The sequence below is a fragment of the Micropterus dolomieu genome, linkage group LG21 (assembly GCF_021292245.1).
Source record: "Micropterus dolomieu isolate WLL.071019.BEF.003 ecotype Adirondacks linkage group LG21, ASM2129224v1, whole genome shotgun sequence".
In the NCBI taxonomy this organism is placed as follows: domain Eukaryota; kingdom Metazoa; phylum Chordata; class Actinopteri; order Centrarchiformes; family Centrarchidae; genus Micropterus; species Micropterus dolomieu.
The window spans coordinates 27605412-27626992 of NC_060170.1; the positions used below are offsets into that span (position 1 = coordinate 27605412).

General features: G+C 40.5%; 2 protein-coding genes across 8 annotated transcripts; one reads left to right on the forward strand and one right to left on the reverse strand.

The window, feature by feature from the left end:
• Positions 1 to 1179: 1179 nt before the first annotated feature.
• Positions 1180 to 3978, reverse strand: ido1 (indoleamine 2,3-dioxygenase 1). 5 transcript variants are annotated; one of them, XM_046035415.1, is made up of 10 exons: positions 3791 to 3978; positions 3128 to 3223; positions 2936 to 3055; positions 2701 to 2819; positions 2576 to 2590; positions 2380 to 2479; positions 2145 to 2262; positions 2014 to 2065; positions 1761 to 1909; positions 1180 to 1671 (listed from the first exon to the last, which is right to left on the reverse strand). In XM_046035415.1, the coding sequence occupies exons 1-10, from the start codon at positions 3881 to 3883 to the stop codon at positions 1274 to 1276; spliced, it is 1260 nt and encodes a 419-aa protein (XP_045891371.1). In that variant the 5' UTR covers positions 3884 to 3978; the 3' UTR covers positions 1180 to 1273. The 5 variants fall into 5 exon arrangements, with proteins under 5 accessions (XP_045891371.1, XP_045891374.1, XP_045891373.1 ...); XM_046035418.1 differs by having other exon boundaries at positions 3128 to 3219; positions 3791 to 3831; XM_046035417.1 differs by lacking the exon at positions 3128 to 3223.
• Positions 3979 to 9784: 5806 nt separating this feature from the next.
• Positions 9785 to 21572, forward strand: LOC123959708 (rho-related BTB domain-containing protein 2-like). 3 transcript variants are annotated; one of them, XM_046033933.1, is made up of 10 exons: positions 9785 to 9854; positions 13156 to 13357; positions 13572 to 13675; positions 13766 to 13951; positions 14070 to 15010; positions 15115 to 15233; positions 15764 to 15914; positions 16016 to 16104; positions 16916 to 17021; positions 17705 to 21572. In XM_046033933.1, exons 1-10 carry the CDS (start codon positions 9832 to 9834, stop codon positions 17905 to 17907), a joined length of 2124 nt encoding a protein of 707 aa, XP_045889889.1. In that variant the 5' UTR covers positions 9785 to 9831; the 3' UTR covers positions 17908 to 21572. The 3 variants fall into 3 exon arrangements, with proteins under 3 accessions (XP_045889889.1, XP_045889888.1, XP_045889890.1); XM_046033932.1 differs by lacking the exon at positions 9785 to 9854 and adding an exon at positions 11141 to 11369; XM_046033934.1 differs by lacking the exon at positions 9785 to 9854 and adding an exon at positions 11533 to 11558.
• The last annotated feature ends 9 nt before the right edge of the window (positions 21573 to 21581 follow it).

The window sequence follows — 21581 nt, forward strand, 5'->3', positions numbered from 1 at the left end:
TATTTGCTGTGTGCATCAATCTGAAGAAAATGCCATGAAACGTCTCTTTTCATGCACACTCTCAAAAGCAAATGTCAGCCTGTATAATTGTTTTCTCTCTCATTTGCTCTTCCATTGGCTTCCCTGCTACCCAGTAGGTGAAAAGAAAGAGGACAAGATAAAGTAGATTGCTCAGTTTGGGGGGATTTGTCATGTCTAATTGCCACATCGTCTCCCTTATCTGATCTTGCAAGGCCGCTATTGTAATGAAACACCAGTGGAGACAAGCCAGGAAAGGTGAGGATTACACAGCGTGGGCCATTCATGGCACAATCCATCCCTTCATTGCTCTGGGTTTTCCACACTCTCAGTCCAGGAAGTATAGCGGGGCATGTGAGGGCTGGATGTGGGCTGAAGGAGGATGGCAGGAGTGCTGAGGTAACCACTCTGATAAGTGATGCATCTCTGCACTTCATTGTGCATTGTGCTTCGACATGACAACCCCATTGTGAGGACGCCCTGTAGAGTAAAGACGCAACAAAGGCTGATTATTTTCTGTGAGGGAAAGATCAGGTTCCAGCCTGTTGATGCTTTAGTGTGTCAGGAGGATTTTAGCAGGTGTGGGTTTCACACATCTTCAGATGACTATTATTAATGATGAACACTTTAATTCATCAGGTCAGTTTTGTTTGTGACAAGGCTAAATCTGTGGCGTGCAAGCCTTTGGTGCACACGCCATGGTTTCACTAGGTATTTCACAAGATAATTTTTTTATAGCTGAAAACTTCTCGACATTATTTACTTTTTACACCAGTGTCAGTAACCTCAGTGGGTGATAAAACTAAAAACTGATAACTGCTGCTACATTTTCAAAATAACAGAAGGCAAACCTTCTTCTAAACTATATTTGAAATGAACCTCAAAATCACTTTTTTTTTTTTTTAAAGTAAGGGGATTTAGTAGTGACTGAAGTTGTCTAATGTCCAAATGTCCTGTACAGTATGTGGGTATGGAGCAGACATCTGATGCATTTTCCACGTTCCAGTTCAGATAAAAGAAGGAGTTAGTGGTTGAATTTAATGGAAAGTAACAGTAATGGTTTGAATTATGGTTTGGACTGAATTATGGGTATCACTCATGCGGTTTGTTCACAGACACAACAAAAATACATGTCAGACAAGCAACAGAGGATTCTCACTCTTATTCTGCCGAAATGCACTTTTAATGACATAAAATAGTGTGTTAAGCAATCAGAGAGGTGATTTATTGCCTGTTTTATGTGATGTAGTTGACATCAGCTGTGGCGATTCATTTCTTTGCTTGTCTCAGGCAGGAAGGCCTCTTTTGTTTGGTCTCTAACAGTCTTAAGGAAGGTCATGATGCAAGAGCCACCAGTGCCCCTCTCCTCCAATGCCGTGGGTGCTGTGCCAATCGTCTCCGCCTCTAAATCCTGGCTCTGGTTACGAAGTTGTCGGGCGCGGGCAGCGGGTACAGTGATGAAACGGCTGACAACATTGATGTGGTAGCTGCGCAAACCCAACAGTTTTGTGACACACTGCTGGAAAGCCTCGTGTAGCCCCTCGCTAGCCTGCTGCTGGACAAAACTCTTTAGGGAGGGTTGCAACGAGATGTCCTGGATCAGTTGCTTGTGAGCAGGTGGCATGTAGTTCCTCATGCGGGTTAGAAAGGCACCTATGTAAGGGCAGTGTTGTCACAAACAGTCCTTCTCATTCCTCTCTGGCACTGTTGTAATCAATCAAAGGGAAAATCAGCCATCTTACCACTTTTTGCTTCATGTTTGACTCCTAGAAGTTCATCAAAGCAGTGCAGCAGGCTGCTCTGTGCAGCACTCCCACCTGAGAACTCCATTGGTTCCGTCTGGACCCCTTCATAAACCAACCCCTTTGGCATACATGGGTTGTCTTTCCACCTATGCATATGTACATGGACACAAACACACAATTCAAAAACATTGTTTCACTTTACAAATAAATTAATAATTAGTCAAATAAAAACAAAAACAGATTTCCGTACCCAGACAGGTAGATCCTCATAATGCCATAGAAGATCGAAGGCTCCACATATACTTAAGAAAAATCACTTTAATCAAATATACTTGTTGCTAGGGGGATATGGATACTTTTAAGGTATGTTTGCTTGATTACCATGCATCAGTTTGAGTGCATCTGTCATGTCCTGTAATGACTGACTGATATCCTCCAGGGCTCTGGCCACAGCCTCAGTGTCGCCACACCTGACGCCATTGATCACAGTGGGAATGTTCTGCAACACAGATTGAGATGGCTTTGTCAGATATGTCCTTGATTTAATTGTTGTTAGAATGGGAATGGGTCAAGAATTCAAACATGATTAATTTTCTTCAAAAGTACATATTGTCACCCTTAGTGCTGGGAGTGCTGCCAGCTCCACCAGCAGAGTAACCATAAAGAAACCTCGAACACTGTCTCCACCTGGGAGGCTGACCAGCAGCGCCAGGTTCCTGTATGATGCAAGTAAAACAACATCCTTTGCATACATCAGAATAATATAGTACATTATGTGGAGAGGAGCAGAATTGAAGTGAAAATGCACTTACTCCACGTCAAAAGGTCTGGCAGGAGAGACATTTAGATGAACATGAAAAATAAAGAGAACAGGTTTAAACCTGAAACTTGTTCAGTACACAACCAAACCACATGCAGAAGATATGTGGCCCCTTACCCCTCTGGATCCTTCTTCCTCCAGTTAGCCAGTACAGCGTCTGCATGGGTGAGAATTGGGGGAAGCCCTAAGCGCTGTGACACCTCCCAGTATGGAACGGCCAGGTTATGCGGCAGCATCTTAGGGGAAGATTATTGAAGATGGAAAGTCATTTATGTAAATTGTAGATTGTAGAGCAAGTAGACAGGGTGATACTTAGGGAAGGAAAGAGTCATTATGATAAAAAGAATATAACCTCAACTGGGTTGTTCTCTCCCTCCTGCCAGGCGTAGCCCATGGTCATCACGCTGAGGGCCAGGTGGGCCAGCCGTAACTCCCGGTGTTTCTGCAGAAACTGGCTGCTCAGCAGCGGCATCTGGACAGACAGAGTATCAACACTGAACCATGGCTTTTCAAATGTCTTTGTCGGTTTATTGTCCTCACTTACCTTGTTGACATGGAAGCGCAACTCGTGAGACTGCACAAGCTCTGGGACTCGCAGGGCAATATCCATCCATGGCTGGTAATACGGTGGGAGCTCTTCCTTTGAAAGTCCAGTTGGAGCACCGTGTGTATCATAAGAAAATGTTGGCCAGTGGAAATGAAACAGAACAGTGCACAGACATGAGGGTATAAATGATAGGACAATCTAAGACATTTTCATTTTGACTTTTAAAGCCTTACCTAAATTTGCATTTCATTGTTTTATGTTGCTACATGAACAGTGACCCCGGACTTGGCAGAGTGTTTAAACAAATGTGATTTTGTAAACACATTCTGCTGTGGGAATACAGTTCATGACACAATGAAAACACAAAGAATGCCAAATTTTAACTACCCTCAGTCACTTGGTCTCACAGTATCACCAGCCATGAGTTCACAGTTTTATAACTGCTACACTATTAGCACCATATTCATTTATTGTGAATTCAGTTTAGTTTCAGTGAAGTGACGGCCTATGTTAGACTTAAATTCAAGTTTTGAATCCATTTCAGAGACTGAGGTTTTCTGACAATGGGTCTATTTCATTATGACAGCTTGTTTATAACATGAAATGTAAGAACTGTGAAGAGGTAGAAACGTAAACTTATCCAGTGGGCTTTTCACCTACCAGAGGATCAGGGAGGATGAAGCCAAGCTCCTCAGAGACATGGTAGGAGTCCAGAGAGAAAAGAGATTTGGAGTCGGATTCAGCAGCAGCCATAGAGAAAGTGACAGAAACCCACAAAAAGAAACGATCCGATTATCTGAATGGTTGAAGAGATGGTATTTGTACACATCTGCTCCCCACAGACGTTATTGGGAAGGACTGGTGTATCATCTGTGCACAAAATTGGACTTTGATGTATGCACTACATGCAAGTTGAAAGTGTAAAGTCATGTTATTTGTATGCAGATTGAAGAGACTGGGTGAGAGACCCCAACCTGTCTGGACTTTGGCACAGGGTTCACTTTAAAGCTATTGTCAACAATATTTGCAGTTGCTTACACAACATTTGTCCCTCAATTCTGCTGTTGCACAACTCTAAAGTAAAGTCTGGCAAATCAGTATGCTTGACTTTGTGAATCATTAAGAAGGGGACATCCACTGTTATCATGTTATGTCACCGTTTGACCAACTCCTATTGAAATATACTGCTGCAGACCTTTTTTTATTTTTATTTTTTTACTTTTTTCATTAATCACAAAAGCATCAAGTATCAATGATCTGTACATCACAAGACTTTTATGTTAGATAACATTTTTTACAGAAGCCCTGAGAGGCAAGTGAAAAGAAGTTCTGGTGATCAGTGGCTTCAGGGACTGTGCTCTGTTCCTAGCTTCAGCTTTCTGGATCACTTTGATGTATATTAATATAGGAGTGACTTGTTTAAAAGAGATAACCTATACCCTAACAAAAAGGGCACAAATTTGCACAGCAAGATCTATTTGTTTCTTGTTTTCTTTAATGAACAATACCCGGCCCTGCTTTCCAGTTCAGCCCCTCCTCCACAGGAGGAGTCAGATTATTCTCAACTGAACAAGATAACTTTGTGGTAGGAGAACAACCAATGTGCAAAGGGGGCAGCAATAGCTACATTCTAATACAGGTATATCCAATTCCTTGCCTTCCCATGTCAACTCCACTTACGCAATTGCAGGCCCTCATGTGAGATTACTTGTAGACAAATTGTTTTTATGTAACAATTTTATCCTTTCAAATGATTCATGATCCCTTCATGATTACAGAATTGTGGCTGACACCAAATGATCATGGTCTCCTACTCAAAGCCTTTAACGTTCCCACAAGTTTCTCTGGAGCGCAGGTCTCTGCAAGTGAGCTGCTGAATAATTTGAAAAATACATGTTCCTCCATCTCAAAATATATCACTCTATTAAGTCAGTCAAATCCAAGAATGTTGTAAAACATTGTGAGCCATGTCACTGATACTCCCAGCCAGATATTGGATGCCACCCCTGAGAAATGTGAAGAATTTCTTTCCTTCTTTCCTCAAAAGATTACAGATTTAAGAAGTTTAATTTCTCCCTCAGATTCTCCAATTACTGTTGAGCTTGATGCAGTCTCCCTCTGCTCATTTAATCCAATCTCTCTGTCTACACTAAGTGATGTGGTAATGAACAAATTATAAACTTCTCTCTGTTAACTTAATTTTTATTAACTGAACTTACTGAACTTACTTAACTTAGGCAACTAACACATTTATTTTAACCCAAACCATGATTTTTTCCTAAACCTAACTAAGTAGTTTGGTGCCTAACCAAACTGTGAGCAATATTAACCATGTGCACTTTCACAACGTTTACCATGTGTTTTAATTTGAAGGTCTAACCAGAACTTGAGGAGACCTGTGCATCAAGAAATAATGCTAAAGGGTACCCAGTGTGTTAAAAAGTGAGGTCAAGTGGCCGCTTCCACTTGTGATGACTTGGGAGTGAGAACAAGTTTCTTCATACATCTTGGGTATCGGTGACACTACTATACAATGGTTTAGGTCCTAAACTGAAAGACAGGCATTTCTGCATTGGCATCACTGAAGCCAGATCAGCTGCAACAGTGCAATTTTTTAATCAAAACCTCAGCTGAGACAAACATGTAAAATGAATGGTTCAATCATACTTTCATCATCTCAGAAACATTTTACGGATCACACCATTTCTTTATGCCAAAAATCTGGAAACTGTTATCCTGTCATGCTGTCATAACTTGTCGGTTAGACTACTGTAATTCCTTGCTCTCCGGCATCAGTAAAAAACATCTCTCTCCCATCACTATGCTGCTAGGATTTTGACTGGTCAGGCACCATCTTATCTTAAAGAGCTCATAGTACCTTACTACCCCACCAGAGCACTGCACTCCCAGAATGCAGGGTTACTTGTGGTTCCTAGAGTCTCCAAAAGTAGACTAGGAGCCAGAGCGTTCAGCTATCAAGCTCCTCTCCTGTGGAACCAGGTTCCAGTTTGGGTTCAGGAGGCAAACACCATCTCCACATTTAAGAGTAGGCTTAAGACTTTCCTCTTTGATAAAGCTTATAGTTAGGGCTGGCTGAGATGAGTCCTGAACCATCCCTTAGTTATGCTGCTGTAGGCCCAGAATGCCAGGGTGCCCAATGCCATGATGCACTGAGCTCCTCTCTCCTCTTCTTTCTCTCCCTCTGCATGCAACCTCATCCCATTAATTCTTCCCTTTCCGGTAGTCTTGTGCTTTCTCGTCCCTCTCCTCTCTCCTCCTATCACTTTTTGCAGGTGTTTCTGGCTCTGGAGCTGTGGAGTCTGGATCTGTGGTTACGAGTCACCTGCTACCCCCGTGTTCCTGCTCGACACCCTCTGCTTCAATTATTGTTAATAGTCCTATTGTTATTATAATCATTAACATTACGATTATTATCATTAACACTACTATAAATATCTGTACCATTTTTCATTTAGTCTATAGCAACATCGCCTTTTCTGTCTGTACCTCTGTGTGTATATTGTGAAAGCTGCCTCTCTCCCCTCTCTCTCCTTCCATCCTTCTCTCTCTTTCTCTCTGTTCCTCTCTTTCCCTCTCTCTCTCTCTCTCTCTCTCTCCCTCTCTCTCTCTCCTTCACCCCCAACTGGTCGAGGCAGATGGCCGCCCACCCTGAGCCATGGTTCTGCTCGATGTTCCTGCCTCTTAAAAGGAAGTTTTTCCTTGCCTCTGTCACCTAGTGCTTGCTCTTGGTGGGAATTGTTGGGCTTCTGTAAATAACATCACAGAGTATAGTCTAGACCTGCTCTTTCATGAAAAGAGCTCTGAGATACCTGTTGTTGTAATTAGGCGCTATATAAATAAAATTGAATTGAACTGAATTGAATTGGTTGTTCCTAAGTCCAGATTTACACTGAAAGGTGATGGAGCTTTTGCTGTGACTGTGGAATGACCTCCTTGCTGTAAGGAGGGCTGCAAACCATGTCTCTTCTATTAAATCACTTTGAAAAAACATATTTTTTGAAGTACATTTTGTTGATTTCATTGATGTCTTATAACGTTGGAGTCAATTTTACTCTCTTTGAGTTTTATGAGCTTAGTTTTTATGGCTTTTAGTTAGTTTTATTTAACTTAAGAAACTTACATAACATAACTAAAACAAATCAATGTTGACTTTATGTTTCACATGGGAAACCAACACCGGTGTCCTGGGTCAAAGTCCGGTTTCTGACCCACTGGTCCCCCAACCACCTCCTTACTCTGACTTTTCTGTCATTTGTACTAGGCCTACTTCTGGTGTTGAACAATTACGCTAAAAGCTTCCCCCAGTGCCTTGGTACCAGACGCCGAAGGACATGACAAGGCGTAGGTATTTGATGCCTTGGGAATGGGAATGGGCTGGATTTTTCTGTATTCTCTATACAATGTATAGACTCACAAAAATAATCCCTCTCTGTCATTACTTATGACCTGTTAGAAGTGTGTAATGGTGTCTGTATCTGCCAAAACCTTGCCCTCTGCCTATTTTATCTTATTTTCTTATTATTTGGCAGTGTTCAGGACATTTCTGGATATCAGCTTTTTGGAAGTGGGTTTAGCCCCCAGCCAATAACAGCACGCAAGGTGTGAGGTATAAAAATGTGGCAACCAGGTTACATTGCTGTATCTGTCTCTCTCCTTGGCTCTCTGTGTCAAAAATGTCGGCTACTGTAGAAAGAGCTGCGCGTCTGTGTGTCTGTTTGACCGAGGGCGGGGCTGAGCTACACATACAGGCAGAGCAGAGAGGCCACAGAATTGGATGAAGCACTTTGGCTACAGTCATAAAATCCTTTCTGCAAGGTTGTGCAGAGGTTTGATTGTGTTTATTTGTGCCTTAGAATGTAACTGCTGTGAAACAATCAGAAAATGACATTTAGTTTCTGTGATTTACTGCTTTGTTCTTGCTGACACCACTCCCTCTCTTCATTCACTCTCTAGCTCTGCTCTCTCTCTCTCTCTTTCGCTCATTGAGGTTGGGAGGAGGCAATTGATAAATGTCATTCTGCCTTTAAGAACAGGTTTGGGAAAACACCGTTTGCTGGGATAATCTTTTACTCTTTATAAGTTCCATAAAAAATAATGTGAAAAATAGTTTTTCATTTAAACCACAAGAGGCTGGAATGAGAATTACAACAACAAACACTTCTTTCACCTGTTTTCACAGTTGAAAAAACAAATAAATGAGCATAGAAAGATTATTCAATTCAATTTTATTTTATTTATATTGCACCAGTTCATAACAGAAGTTATCTCATTGCACTATAGAGCCAGTCCATAATCACCATAATCTTTATTGTATTATAAGATTATAATATTAATACAAAGAGCCTCGAGGAAATAAACACAGGAAAAGCATTTAGATCAGACTTAGAACTCAGATCTTTCTCTCACTTGCTTCTCAGCGCTTTCATAAATTTTCCAAGTCGTGTGTGTGAAATGCTGCACTTGGTTCACTACTTTTTCATTTTATCAGGCAGGTATGAATGTGTAACATTGCTGCATTTATAAAAATATAATTACTATACTTTAGACAACTAAATCAATCTTAAATTGCTTTTACAATAGACAAAAAGGCAAGAGCAGCCTACTGCTTCGTGTAACAGCACTGCCGATAACCTAGTTCAGCAAAAAGTGGCTGAAAGGCCAAAACATTAAAAAACAATCTTGATTTCTGAGAACACGAGTAAAAGGGAAATACAAAAGGTTATCTCCACCTCCACATCCAGTTCTATGTCCTCCTCGTAAATGAAGCCCTGAGGTAAGTGTCACATGTTGACACTAACCTCGGGGCTATTATATTTATAATTATGTTTTACTTGTGAATACCTGTGTTTCATATTTTGATTTCTTCAAACAAGCACCTTAGCATAGCTTCCACATAGATTTTTCTTTTGTCCTAGTGATTGACATGATTTAAAGTTTGTAGAAGACCTCCACAATAACTACATACTTGTTATCATGGAATATGTGTCACAGTTTTGCTTTAGGTTCCATTTATTTTAATTTTGAAGAAAACTGTTCCACCCGTTGCTCTGTTTTTATGTCTGGTGTTGTGGCCCAGTATAAAGGAAAGGAATGAGGAAATGTTGACTGTCAGCCTCACCTGGTGGAGCAGATTGAATATTGCAGGAGTTCCAGTAAAACAGGCTATATTCTGTACATATGTACAAACTTAAAGACTGAATCGGTATCAGTCCTCCACAACAACACCAAAAGTGTATTACTACTACTGTGTATATGAAATGGTTGCAATCATTCTGGAGAGCTGACACACTGTGTCCACTTAGACAAGTAATTCAATCAAACAGGATATAAATCTGTAAAAGCATTTTTACAGAACGAGGAATGTGTGAATCAGCTCAACAAGTTGAGCCATTTCTTTCACAATAACAGCAGAGCAGCTTTGGATTAATGCATTCTGAAATTTGCAAGTAGAAAGGGCAATTGTAAATTGATCCTCTTGGTCCTGAAACAAAGTTAAGATGTACTAACAGTGCATTGCATTGTTAGACTGTGCCTGTGAATGACATAGTTTAGAGGAACACAGAGTGACAGAGGTAAAAGATAAACCATCTGTTGAGAATTTGATTTATTGTGGATTTATGGCTGTGAGGACAGAGTTACTAAAACGAACTGGAGTGGAAATAACCCATTGTCTGTGCACTATGGCTGTCAGTACCTGTGAGTGGTAAGTGGCCATTTATTTCTTATAGATCAACTATGGCTAGTAATTTCTTTGCTTTGCATCACGAGGTTGAGATATCTCACCAGCAATTGCACTGCCGCAAAGTGCTGAACAATAAAAAAACTGAATTGCCAATAAGAGCCATTGCTGCCTGTGTCAGCACTGTTAAAGGCAAGAGAAAACCCATTCTCCTAATCATTAACACCATACTAATAACCTTTTTGGCTAATGTGTGATAACCCTGATGAATAATCTATCAAGTCCAATGCACACCAAGCAGATTGAAGTTATTGTAAGGTGGCATCAATTGAGTTCCTTTAAATTTTTAAAACTATTTTTAGTATTTAGAACAAGTGTATCATCACAAAAACAGTGATTCAAACCTTGATGGTCTTAAATATGGAGTAAAAAGCTGCAAACATGGCAGCATTATTGGCAAAAACAGTAATATGAGATGTGCAAGAAGTAACATTTAACAATAAAAATAACATGTAACTGCCTTATGATACTGTAATTTGACGAGGAAAATTATCCACTTGTGGATGTCAGTCAGTCAGGATGTCAGGAGTATGAAAGGCATTTACCCGACATGAAGGGTTCAACAAAGAGATTTGGTTGCATCATGCAGAGGCATAATGCACTGTTTAAAAGAACCAAAAGAGTTCATTTGTACCAGGGAACAGCTGATTTTCAAGCTGAACAGCTAGGATGACTCATGCATTTCTTTTTGCAGGCCTCTTGAAAGATACTATGATAGGTGGATCTTTGTGTGCCATCTGATACCTTTTTGTACTAAATTTTTTCATGTGTCTGCCATTCATGCAACCACTGTGTACTGTGCACTGTGCACACACACGCACACACACAGTAGTCTAGTTGAGCCCCACCTGTCCCAAGTCAAAATGTAGACATGTCCCTGGATATAACACTATCAATTAACGCTTAAGGGAGCTGATCATTCAAGCTTAAGTCTGTTGTATAGTAGCCAACTGTGCATGCATTTATTTAACCCAGCATGAATTCATCAGGGGTGTATAATGTATTTTATTATACTCACAATATAAATATCGAGATTCTTTTAATGGAGATGTAAATTAACACTGGAGCCCAGTCTATCTCAGCTGCGTAGGAGCTTTGTGGAATGAGATTTGCGCGACTTTAAAGTGGATCAGTGTTTTATAATGAATGGGTTTTTTTCGTCGGTGCGCCTGCCTATTATTAGCTACGGAGGCCTTACGGTAAGTGGAGGTGGTTCCATGACGGTCAGGGCTGCAGCTCTGCACAGACAGGCTTAAGATCAACGTTCGCATTTTTGGCAGTACAATCGGACTTATCGCACTGATCCAGAGGACCTTTCCTGAAACATCTGCGGTTGGCCGTCTATTTTCAAACCTTGTTCACCTTGCCAAGAAGATGAAGTTAAACACGAGCTGCCGTCAGGTGCACGCCGCATCCGATGGATCCCTGCTTATTGTCTCGTTCATCGAACAACCCCATGCAACACTTCCTTATGTTGCGGTAAGAGGGAAATTACACATTTCCTGCGAGGAAATCAAACTGGTTTAATTTCCTAATCGCTAGTTTTGCGATGAACACGGAATCAGATAAACAGGCTGAAGAGTCAGTGACGGGGTGTTGCATAACGTGTAATGCAGCAGAGCCTCATGACTAGTGTTTCGGTGGTGGAGGGACTGTTCGGTCCTTCTGGTAGGATTTTGACGTTTTTATCATCTCTATTGTGGATATCAACCGAAGCTGCACGCTCGTTTAATAGTTATTTATTTAGGACGATAGTCTGAAGGCTCGTGTATGGGTTATTTAGATTATCTGACCATATAAAATGATTAATTATTTCGCGAGTTGCGCAGTGTAGACCGTAAGAGGAAAGGGCATATGAATGAGCAATATTAGAGGTGAATTTCTTTAGTGTCATACAGGCACAGCTTAAGGTCAAACTATTAGATGTTGTCTTTGTAGGCTATATATTCATTAATGAAGGTGAGACTTAGCCTAGAGTGATGCAGTTTGTGCAGTCAATGAATGGCTGATTTTATGAATGGCTGCAAATGGCAAATTGTAACCCATTATAGTAATCTCTAGAGCATTGTATAAAAATATAGGCTATATCAAACTATAAAACTCTTGCTATAAGAGATAAATAGGCTACTGTTTTTTGTTTGCAGCATGACATCCTTTTGGTTGGAGTGTAGGTGACCAAAAGTGATACCTATGGTGGCCTTGCCATCCAGGCAGGTATGGGCTACAGGGCATCTGACCTCATTATTAAGTAGATAGCATTATCAGAGAATCAAAATATGAATGACTCATCTGGTCAAAGGCTACAGTTGCCAGTGCAGTAAATCGCTCAAGGGGGAAGATGCTGGGACAAAACCCAGATGGTGGTCTGGTGTTTGAGATTGGGACCCCTGGACATTCAGTACACAGAGTGGGATGTCCAGTGTGCTGCGGTGGCATAAGGCAGCTAACTCAATTAAAAAAGTGTTACAACTCTGGCATGACAGTAGCCTACTACATGCCATGTTTATATGCTGCTGCTGTTTTTGTTGTATAAAAAATCAATATCAGTGCAACTGATAAAGGCTGTCTGTTAAAGGCTGTGACACACAGAGATACAGGTTACAGTTCCCTTGGAAACCAGTCAGGCTACTTAATTCATCAGCCACCATTTTCAAGAGACAGAAATATTGTAGTCTATTTACCTATTCCCTCCATTTTATTTAACGATGGAGTGTTTTTGGATGTCAGATTTCTAGTTGTCATTGTTTTGAATTAGGACTGTGATGTTTGAAGCAAAGCTTAAAGGGTAAGGTTGCTTGGATTGTAATATAGGAATTGTAAACAGGGAAAGGTATTTTAGGCTTACAGATGGTTGAAGGGATTACATATCTGGATGGGATTGTATCAGTCTATGTTAACCCATAGTAAACAAACTAAACAGCCAATTTTGAAATGTGCTATTCCCTTACAAGTTAACTGAAGTGAAAATTATTTTTGCAGTGTTGGGCGTGTTGTAAACTCCATGGATCCCCCCCCAAAACCTTTTTTGTTTGCTTGTTCATATAAAAAAATCTGGATCAGGAACAAGGACAGGGAAGTTGTGAATGGGCACAGGAAAGTCACGAGACGATCCATTGATAGCTCTGCAGGCAGAACGAGCAGTGCAGATGAGGAGTAGTCCCGGTGTCTAATGTCTGTATTGACCCATGTTCCTGTACTGTGCAGGACAAGAGTTTAGGATTTCTGGTGCTGATGCAGCTTTCTTGGCTTCTTTGCATTTTGACAGGTCCCATTTGACAGATTCTGATATGGACTATGAGAGGCCAAACGTTGAAACTATCAAGTGCGTGGTGGTAGGAGACAATGCCGTTGGAAAGACGCGCCTTATCTGCGCCCGGGCCTGCAATGCCACACTGACTCAGTACCAGTTACTTGCTACACATGTGCCCACGGTCTGGGCTATTGACCAGTACAGAGTGTGCCAGGAGGTGAGTATGCAAGCTCATAACATTTTAAGATTAAGTGCAAGCTTTCAGTGCTTTCTGGTCACTCTACTAAATTATATCTATACATAAAAAAAGCACCAAACACACTAAATGTGCCTTAAATGCACATTTAGCTGTAAGAATTCATTCACTAGTGACTTACATGAACTGATAAATAATACTGATAAATATCCCTGAATGTGTCATCTCTTATTAGGTATTAGAGCGCTCTAGAGATGTGGTGGATGATGTCAGTGTGTCCCTCCGCCTGTGGGATACTTTTGGAGACCATCATAAGGACCGGCGTTTTGCATATGGCAGGTGAGATATTGTAAAATTCAACGTAGATCTACCAGCACTTGCTCTGGTGCTACCTGAGTTAAGAGCATGTGTCCTGCATCTACCCTTCAGGTCTGATGTGGTGGTGCTGTGTTTCTCAATCGCCAACCCCAACTCTCTGTACCATGTGAAGACCATGTGGTACCCTGAGATCAAGCACTTCTGTCCCCGTGCTCCTGTCATCTTGGTGGGCTGTCAGCTGGACCTGCGCTATGCAGACCTGGAGGCAGTAAACAGAGCACGGAGGCCTTTAGCTAGGTAGTGGGACTACTACTACTAATTTTACATTTTCATGTGGAAGATTGTTTGAGATTTGTTTTAATTTACTTTTTTATAGTGCCAGAAATGGCTTTTAATATAGTCTCTCGTTTTTCAGACCCATTAAATCCAATGAGATCCTTCCTCCAGAGAGAGGCCGAGAGGTGGCCAAAGAGCTGGGAGTGCCATATTATGAAACTAGTGTTGTTGCTCAATTTGGAGTCAAGGACGTCTTTGACAATGCTATCCGAGCTGCACTTATCTCACGCCGCCACCTGCAGTTTTGGAAATCTCACCTCAGAAATGTTCAGCGGCCTCTCCTTCAGGCGCCCTTCCTGCCACCAAAACCTCCCCCACCTATAATCACTGTGCCTCCTCCCCCAACTACCACAGAGGAGCATCCAGTCGGTCTTCTGGAGGACCCCCACTGTGCTGATGTCATCCTGGTCCTGCAGGAGCGACAGAAAATCTTTGCACACAAGATATATTTGGCAACATCCTCTTCAAAGTTCTATGACCTCTTCATTATGGACACACAAAATGAGGAGACTGAAAGGCCCACTCGTGGTCCTCTCTCTGGCCGGGAGCTGCTGATGCGTGCTGCTAGCTTTGATGTTTGCGAGAGCACTGATGATGGAGACAGAGCCAACCTGAGGGCCTGCACTAGTGATGGGACACTGAAAGACTCCGAGATGAGCCGACGGGGCAGAATGCTGTCCTCGTGGAGCCGAGCCTTTGTCAGCATCCAGGAGGAGCTGATAGACGACCCTGTGACGTACAGCCCCAGGCCCATGACTGTAGTGCACATGGACCAGTCCATGCAGGTCGGCCCTTTCCGAGCAGTACTTCGCTATCTGTACACAGGTCAGCTAGACGAGAATGAGAAAGAGCTAATGCACATTGCACACATTGCTGAGCTGCTGGAGGTTTTTGACCTGCGGATGATGGTGGCAAACATACTTAACAATGAAGCCTTCATGAACCAAGAAATCACCAAAGCCTTCCATGTACGGCGCACAAACAGAGTCAAAGAGTGCTTGGCCAAAGGCACCTTTTCTGGTGAGTGGAAATCATTAATCCATGTCTGTTCATGTGTTCTGCTTGACATAGAGTGGGTGCATGTGTAAGTAAGGTGCTATCAGTGTCTCAACTCTGTATTGCAGATGTAGTATTCAAGCTAGATGATGGTACGATCATGGCACACAAGCCTTTACTCATCTCTAGTTGTGACTGGATGGCAGCAATGTTTGGAGGGCCTTTTGTGGAGAGTTGCACCAAAGAGGTATGTCAACCTACATCACAATGGTTCATTGGGCTGTGAAATAAGACCAATAGAGCTCAAGTCAAGTCAGTATCGGGTAAAACATTTATTCCACATTGTTCACAATTTCCAGTGGCTTCTAGTAGTGGATTTATAAAGCAGTAGCATTTAAAATGTAATTACTTAAATATATATAATTATACAAAGCACACATCAATGCATGTACTGACCCAAGTAGAGTACCAATGAACTGTGTGGTCTGTGTACAAAGCATAATTTAATTAAGAGGATTGCAGGTCTGTTGTAATACAATTACGCTGGCTTCTGAGATGCAAACATACTGTAGTTGTGTGAGCTCAGTGACTTTGTTTTTCTACATTAGATGTTTAGATTTAGATGTGGCCATTTCAAAAGATCAAAAACTATGTGGCTCTTCAAAGCCAAAGACTGTCGCTGTTATTGTTGCTGCAGCTAAAAAAAGAGTTGAAAAAGTAAAAATGAAAAACACAGCCAAAGCCTTGGGTCGTGTGTCACATGTTCCTGTTTCTAAGGTGCTGTTTCCCAACACAACTCGCAGCTGTATGAGGGCTGTGCTGGAATATCTCTATACGGGGCGGTTTTGTTCTCGGCCAGACCTGGATGCAATGGAGCTTATCGTTCTTGCCAATCGTCTTTGCCTCCCCCACCTGGTTGCCCTTACAGGTATTACATTTGGTATAGTTATTACCCTGTAAACCACATGATTGTAACACACAAGCCATTGTGTGTTTCCAAGTTAATGCCTACAGTGACATTTCTTTCAGAGCTCTACACAGTCACAGTATTGACGGAGGCTGCGATGATGGGAGCTGACATTGATGGAGATGTGCTGGTGTACTTGGATATGGCCCAGGTAGTGTGAACTGTCAATCATCAGTCAACAGGGATGGCACTTAAAGTTCGCCTTGGCAAATTGGATATTTAGTAATGAGGGCATTTCTGCTGCTCTGGAGGCTGAAATAATCTTTACAACTAGTAGGATCTAGTAGGTAGAGCCAAACAGTTCACCAAACAGAGTGCAAGTCAGCTATTTGGCAAAATGAATGAATCTTCGGGGCAATATGCACCACTAAAGCACAAAAATAAAATATCCATTCAAAAGACCCTGTCTAGAAGAGCCCTGTGTCCGGGGGCCACCAGAGGGTTAATATGGCCCTGGTCAGATGTAGCTGCTTTATCAATCTCAACTATACTTTCTCACCTTCAGCTTTACTTTCTCAGTTGCCATAATAATCCTAGAATACTAAAATTAGATTGCTAATGCTAACATGCTAATGTTAGTATTAAGGTAAGTAAAGCTCATGAGTGCAGTTGATGAGCAACATCTTACATGTATTCAACACAGCTGACAAAGTACAGCTGAAACTGACTGTACAATACAGTACAAACCACATCAATGAATAACTGCAGCTGAAACTGAAGCAAACTCTCACAAAATGTATACAAAGGTAGGGCCACTGTGCTCTTGTACATAAATAAAGTTTTAAAAAAAATTGCATTCATACTTTAATGACTATGGCTTTTTAGTCCTGTCCATTTAGGTGCAGTTTAATTAATGAGGGACTGCATCTAAAGCAACAGCAAAACCCCACAGCAACAATGTGTCATGTTAAGAAACAGTCCACAATACAAACACGACAAATAATGATTTTGTATGTTGACAGTTCCACGGTGCCCAACAGCTCAGTGGTTGGTGTCTTCACCACATCTGCACCAATTACAACAGTGTCTGCCGCAAGTTTCCCAGAGACATGAAGGCCAAGTCTACAGGTAACACCCACATGATCTGGTAGCACACAAGTGCCTTTTAATGCCCTCTCATTCATAGTAAACATAAACCTGATAGAGTACAGCAACCACTTGTGGTGCTACTGTACCTGAAGTCTTATGTGTCTTGTGTGGCCATTTGGAACATAACAGCGTGAAATTAAAACATGTTTAATAGGCTTTAAGGAAAGTCAGCCAATTTAAATGAAATCTGCCAAAGCAGATTAAGCTCAGTGGACCCATTCTGAGTTTTTTGCACTTCAGAAGCACAACAACTGTTTCATTGTATAATAAAGGACTCCTAATAGAATGGTTACTGCCTACACTGTACTGGTTTAATCAATAATCCAAAAAGACGATTGTACCATGTGGTTTTTAGGTGTCTCTTTTTTTAATGCAATAGCTTACTAACTCGCTTTTTTCCTTTATTTTACAGTAGTTGTAGTAAGAATTCCTCTGTAATGTCTTGTTAGCCCCTTTATTATTGAGAAAAAATATGTGAATATCACTTAAATGTGTTTCTTCCTTCTTGTAAGTGCTTAAAATTGTTGCTGTGACCATGTTGAAATGCAAAACCTATTGTGGGTAAATGGTCTATTGAATGACTATTGAAATGGACTATTATTTTTGAAAATCCGACATAGCCTAGCATTTTCAAATTCCTACAACCGTTCATTCTGATACAGAGAACCAAGAATACTTTGAGAAACATCGCTGGCCACCTGTGTGGTACCTGAAAGAGGATGACCACTACCAAAGAGCACGCAAAGAGCGCGACAAGGAGGACTACCTGTACCAGAGGCGGCAGTGTAAACGCAAGTGGCTCTTCTGGAACCTTCCTTCCTCCCCTAATTCAAACTCTTCTTCTGGCTCATCCGCTGTCATCTGACCAAGTGGTAAGGCCAGCCCACTCTGAAGTACATCAGTGTGGATACAAGTTGTAAAAAGATACAATAGAAGATAAGCACGGCTGGCTAGAAACGCCCCAATTGTTCAGGCACACTGTTTCTCTTCCTGTTAGTTTGCCTCTGTAGTCAAACGACACTCCTCCAGGTTTGCAAGGTTAGCTCAATCTGGCGGTTAAAGTAATACATTTTGTTACCTAGATTTTTAGCTTGATGTACATGAGATGCAAACCTCAGTGAAATGAACCTCACTGACAAATGGCACAGTGTAACTGGCGCAAATAACAACTCACACTGATTGTTTACATGTTCCACTACCTGAGTTTTAAGTTTTGAAAATAGGACTCTGCTGGCACAGATCTTTCCATCTATGATCATAATTATCATGAATTAACCTGAACTGATCCAACCAAGTGCTGCTTATCAGCTGCAACAACCAGCAATTCAACACAGAACTTCTTAGTCTCAGAGATATAACACTTTGCCCTTAAGTGTTTGTACAATCTACCAAACTATTTGTACAGTATGATCTCATCAACAGGATGTAACAGTAGTATAACCTGCCAGGAATCATTTACTTTCACCACGCTGAATATGATTATGTACACATGAATGAAAATGCTTGACTCCTGTTTATTTTTGTTCAGTCAATCTACTTTTCAATGTTTGTGCAGACTTACACAGCTAAAAGTGGTGTGAGTCTGGACACACTAGGCATTTATGTATTGTGATCATGTGATTGGTGGCCTCTTGTCACAAAAGGGCTTTAGTTTACATGAATGCATTCGGTGTCCTGAGACACAAGAGATCCCAAAATGGCTGTGTTTTCTGTAAAATGCCAGCAAAAACCAAGCAGATCACTAATTTCCTGTGTTGCTTGACGAGGCTTGTTAGCGCACATGTTTCCTGAGTCCTTTAGTTTTACATTGAATGGTTTTATCAGCTTGATCACTGTCATCCTGGAAAGTAATGCATATTTCATCTCAGAGTCAATAGCAGCATTTCGAGAACTGAAGCGACCATGTGTACATTACCATCCGTCTGTGACAGTGTGTTTGACGCATCTGTCACTAGTGGTGATTTGGCCTTTAGAGATGTATTTTGGTTGATAAGAGGATGCCCCCTCTGATTGTCTGCAATTGGCTGTGTAAGACTTGTACATGAAGGAGGCTTCCTCATGCCCCAGGCTTCTACACACCTTGAGCACTTTCTGGACTCTTCTCCACAGAGACACACACCACCAGTAGCAGCAGCCTGGTGATCGGCACTAAAGACAGTATGGTGTCATTACACACTCTGGCAAATGTTAAAAAAGGAACTGAGGAAGAAGGAACTGAGGAGGAAGACCATGATATTTAAAATGTTTCAAATATGAATATAATGTTTTGCATACCTCACAGTATTTGTTCAAGATTGTCATCTACTGTTGTACTTGATTGTAGGATGGACTTGTAAGCAGGGTCCTCAGTAAAGATGGGTATTGTAAATTGTACAAAATATCAAATGAACCGCAAGTAACTTGCATCACTCTAATGTGCAGTTACCTAATGTTTTGCACTGCAGGCAGTGGTCGTACAGTATTACTGAGTAATACATATATTGAATATAGACTTGACTTATCCAACTTGCATTTAGTTACTGTGCAGCTACAAACTGTTGTTGAAAATAACTGAATACTCATTGTGCTGACCTCCAGTTACATCTGTTATATACTGTAGTATACATGCAAATTACAGGCAGTTCAAACCAACCGTTGACTAATAGTAAAATAGGATAACAGTGCAAAGTAAAGTAGACATGTTTATATAAATGACATTATAAAGACGTATGGTACATCCATAAAACATGTCACGTCAAAAAATCTAATAAATAATTCTTATTGCAGCATTTGCTTTTGCAGCATATGTTAAAGAAAGGCTTGCTTTAATCCTGAATATGATTGGTTATACTTTTCCATGCAGTTTTTGATTAGACATATATTTAGAGCCCAACAAAGGGCTTAAAACAATAAAGTGGTAAGAATCAATTCAGTGACATAACCAAATTCTTGCTTGTATTAACTCATAACTCTAATAAGGACACTGCATGAACAGGGCTCGCCAAACTAAAATAACAAACTAAAATAAAATTGTAGTAAAAAGTTTATTCATTGGCATTTAAAATGTAAGATGTAGATCAGTGGTAGTGCTGGTGCTCTAAGCAGTAGCTTTAAATTGTTCTCAATTACATTAACTTTTGCCAATTGCTAAGTAAACACAAGAACTATTATTTTGAATATCTTAATTGATCAGTTCTTTTGGCACACATGGTCAGACATTAGGCAGAGCCTTCAGGAGTATTGTACTCTTTTAGAGACATCTTTATCCTAATTCTGAATGTTTTCATTTATTAGACCATCTGACTAATAAATAATAATATCCAATTTTCACACAAAATACAGCTTATTGTAATAGTTTAACAGCAGCATTTGCCTTGGTGGTGTGATTGATAAATTGCATAGACATGCATTTCATTCCACAGTGCATTTCATTTCTCAATCATTTTTCTGATGTTTTGCATCAACAACACCTCATGCCTTAATGTACAGTGTAGTGTATGGTATTGAATGTAAAGTAGTGTTACTGTGGTTACTAGTTTGTTTGCTGTATGTTCAGTTACCATGGTGCTCTCTAGGCTGTGTGTATTTGTAAATGTATAATCCATCATTTGGATGTAAAGCAATCAATGTATTGTTTGGGGACTTTGATGAGCGTGCTTTAGTTTGAACACTGCGTAGGTTTTATGTCCTTTTAAAGCTATAAAGAAACAAAAAACTAATTAAAGACTCTGACCATCAAGGCCACACTAGACTAACATAATAACAAACCATCAATTTGTGACATTAACCATGAAATGAATGCAGGGATTTAAAATTTGTTTCATTATTTTAAAGTTGCTAAATGCTATTGAGCTCTAATTTTAGAGTCTGCATAATTAAAAAATGATGAAATAACGTGGCCATTGGAAGTTAGATTGTAACTCAGTCATGTAAATATAAATTGTGTGATGACTTGGAATTCAGACTTGGCATAGCAATTGATACAAGCTATTGCGTAGTTTAACATAGATACTGTTTTTGTACTATGCATACTGAAATGTGTCTGACTTTGAAACTACAAACTTGCACTGCTTTGTAGCACCAGGTTAAAATTGCATTAGGCAGTATAGCAACATCATTAGATACCTAGACAACATCAGGTAAAAAAAAGTTTTAACATAAATTAAAAAGAAGTTGTCACTGGGGCCCTTTTCCATATGTTTGGGTGCTAATATCACCGCTGCAGAGAAGCACAAACCAAAGGGAGCTTTAGCAGCACCAGGAATATATTATATATGCTGCACAATCACTACTGCATAGTTTAAGAGGCCTTGTTCCGAAATGGTTGAAAATGAAATAAATAAATAAAAAAAACAATAAATGAAAAGAAAAAAAACTTGAATGTTTATCTCAGTGTTCAAAGCCTAGATGACATTTTCCTTAGTCATCAGGTATTTTTGTTCTCAAGAGCTGTTTTTATTGTTTGGGAGCTGTAAATCTGAAATTCTGTAGCATGTGTTCTTGGAAATGTGTAAATAGTATTTACTAAATAAAAAAGGATCGACATGTGCATTTTGGTAT

Bases quoted from the DNA above. Each gene is read 5' to 3' on its own strand.
- ido1 (XM_046035414.1), bottom strand. From the start codon at position 3,883: ATGGCTGCTGCTGAATCCGACTCCAAATCTCTTTTCTCTCTGGACTCC. The intron at 2,263-2,379 runs GTGACAATATGT...TCTGTGTTGCAG, and splicing joins CAGCACTCCCAGCACTAAGG to AACATTCCCACTGTGATCAA. The intron at 1,672-1,760 runs GTAAGATGGCTG...GCCCTTACATAG, and splicing joins CAAACATGAAGCAAAAAGTG to GTGCCTTTCTAACCCGCATG.
- LOC123959708 (XM_046033932.1), top strand. From the start codon at position 11,308: ATGGATCCCTGCTTATTGTCTCGTTCATCGAACAACCCCATGCAACAC. The intron at 16,105-16,915 runs GTAGTGTGAACT...GTATGTTGACAG, and splicing joins TGTACTTGGATATGGCCCAG to TTCCACGGTGCCCAACAGCT. The intron at 17,022-17,704 runs GTAACACCCACA...ATTCTGATACAG, and splicing joins CATGAAGGCCAAGTCTACAG to AGAACCAAGAATACTTTGAG.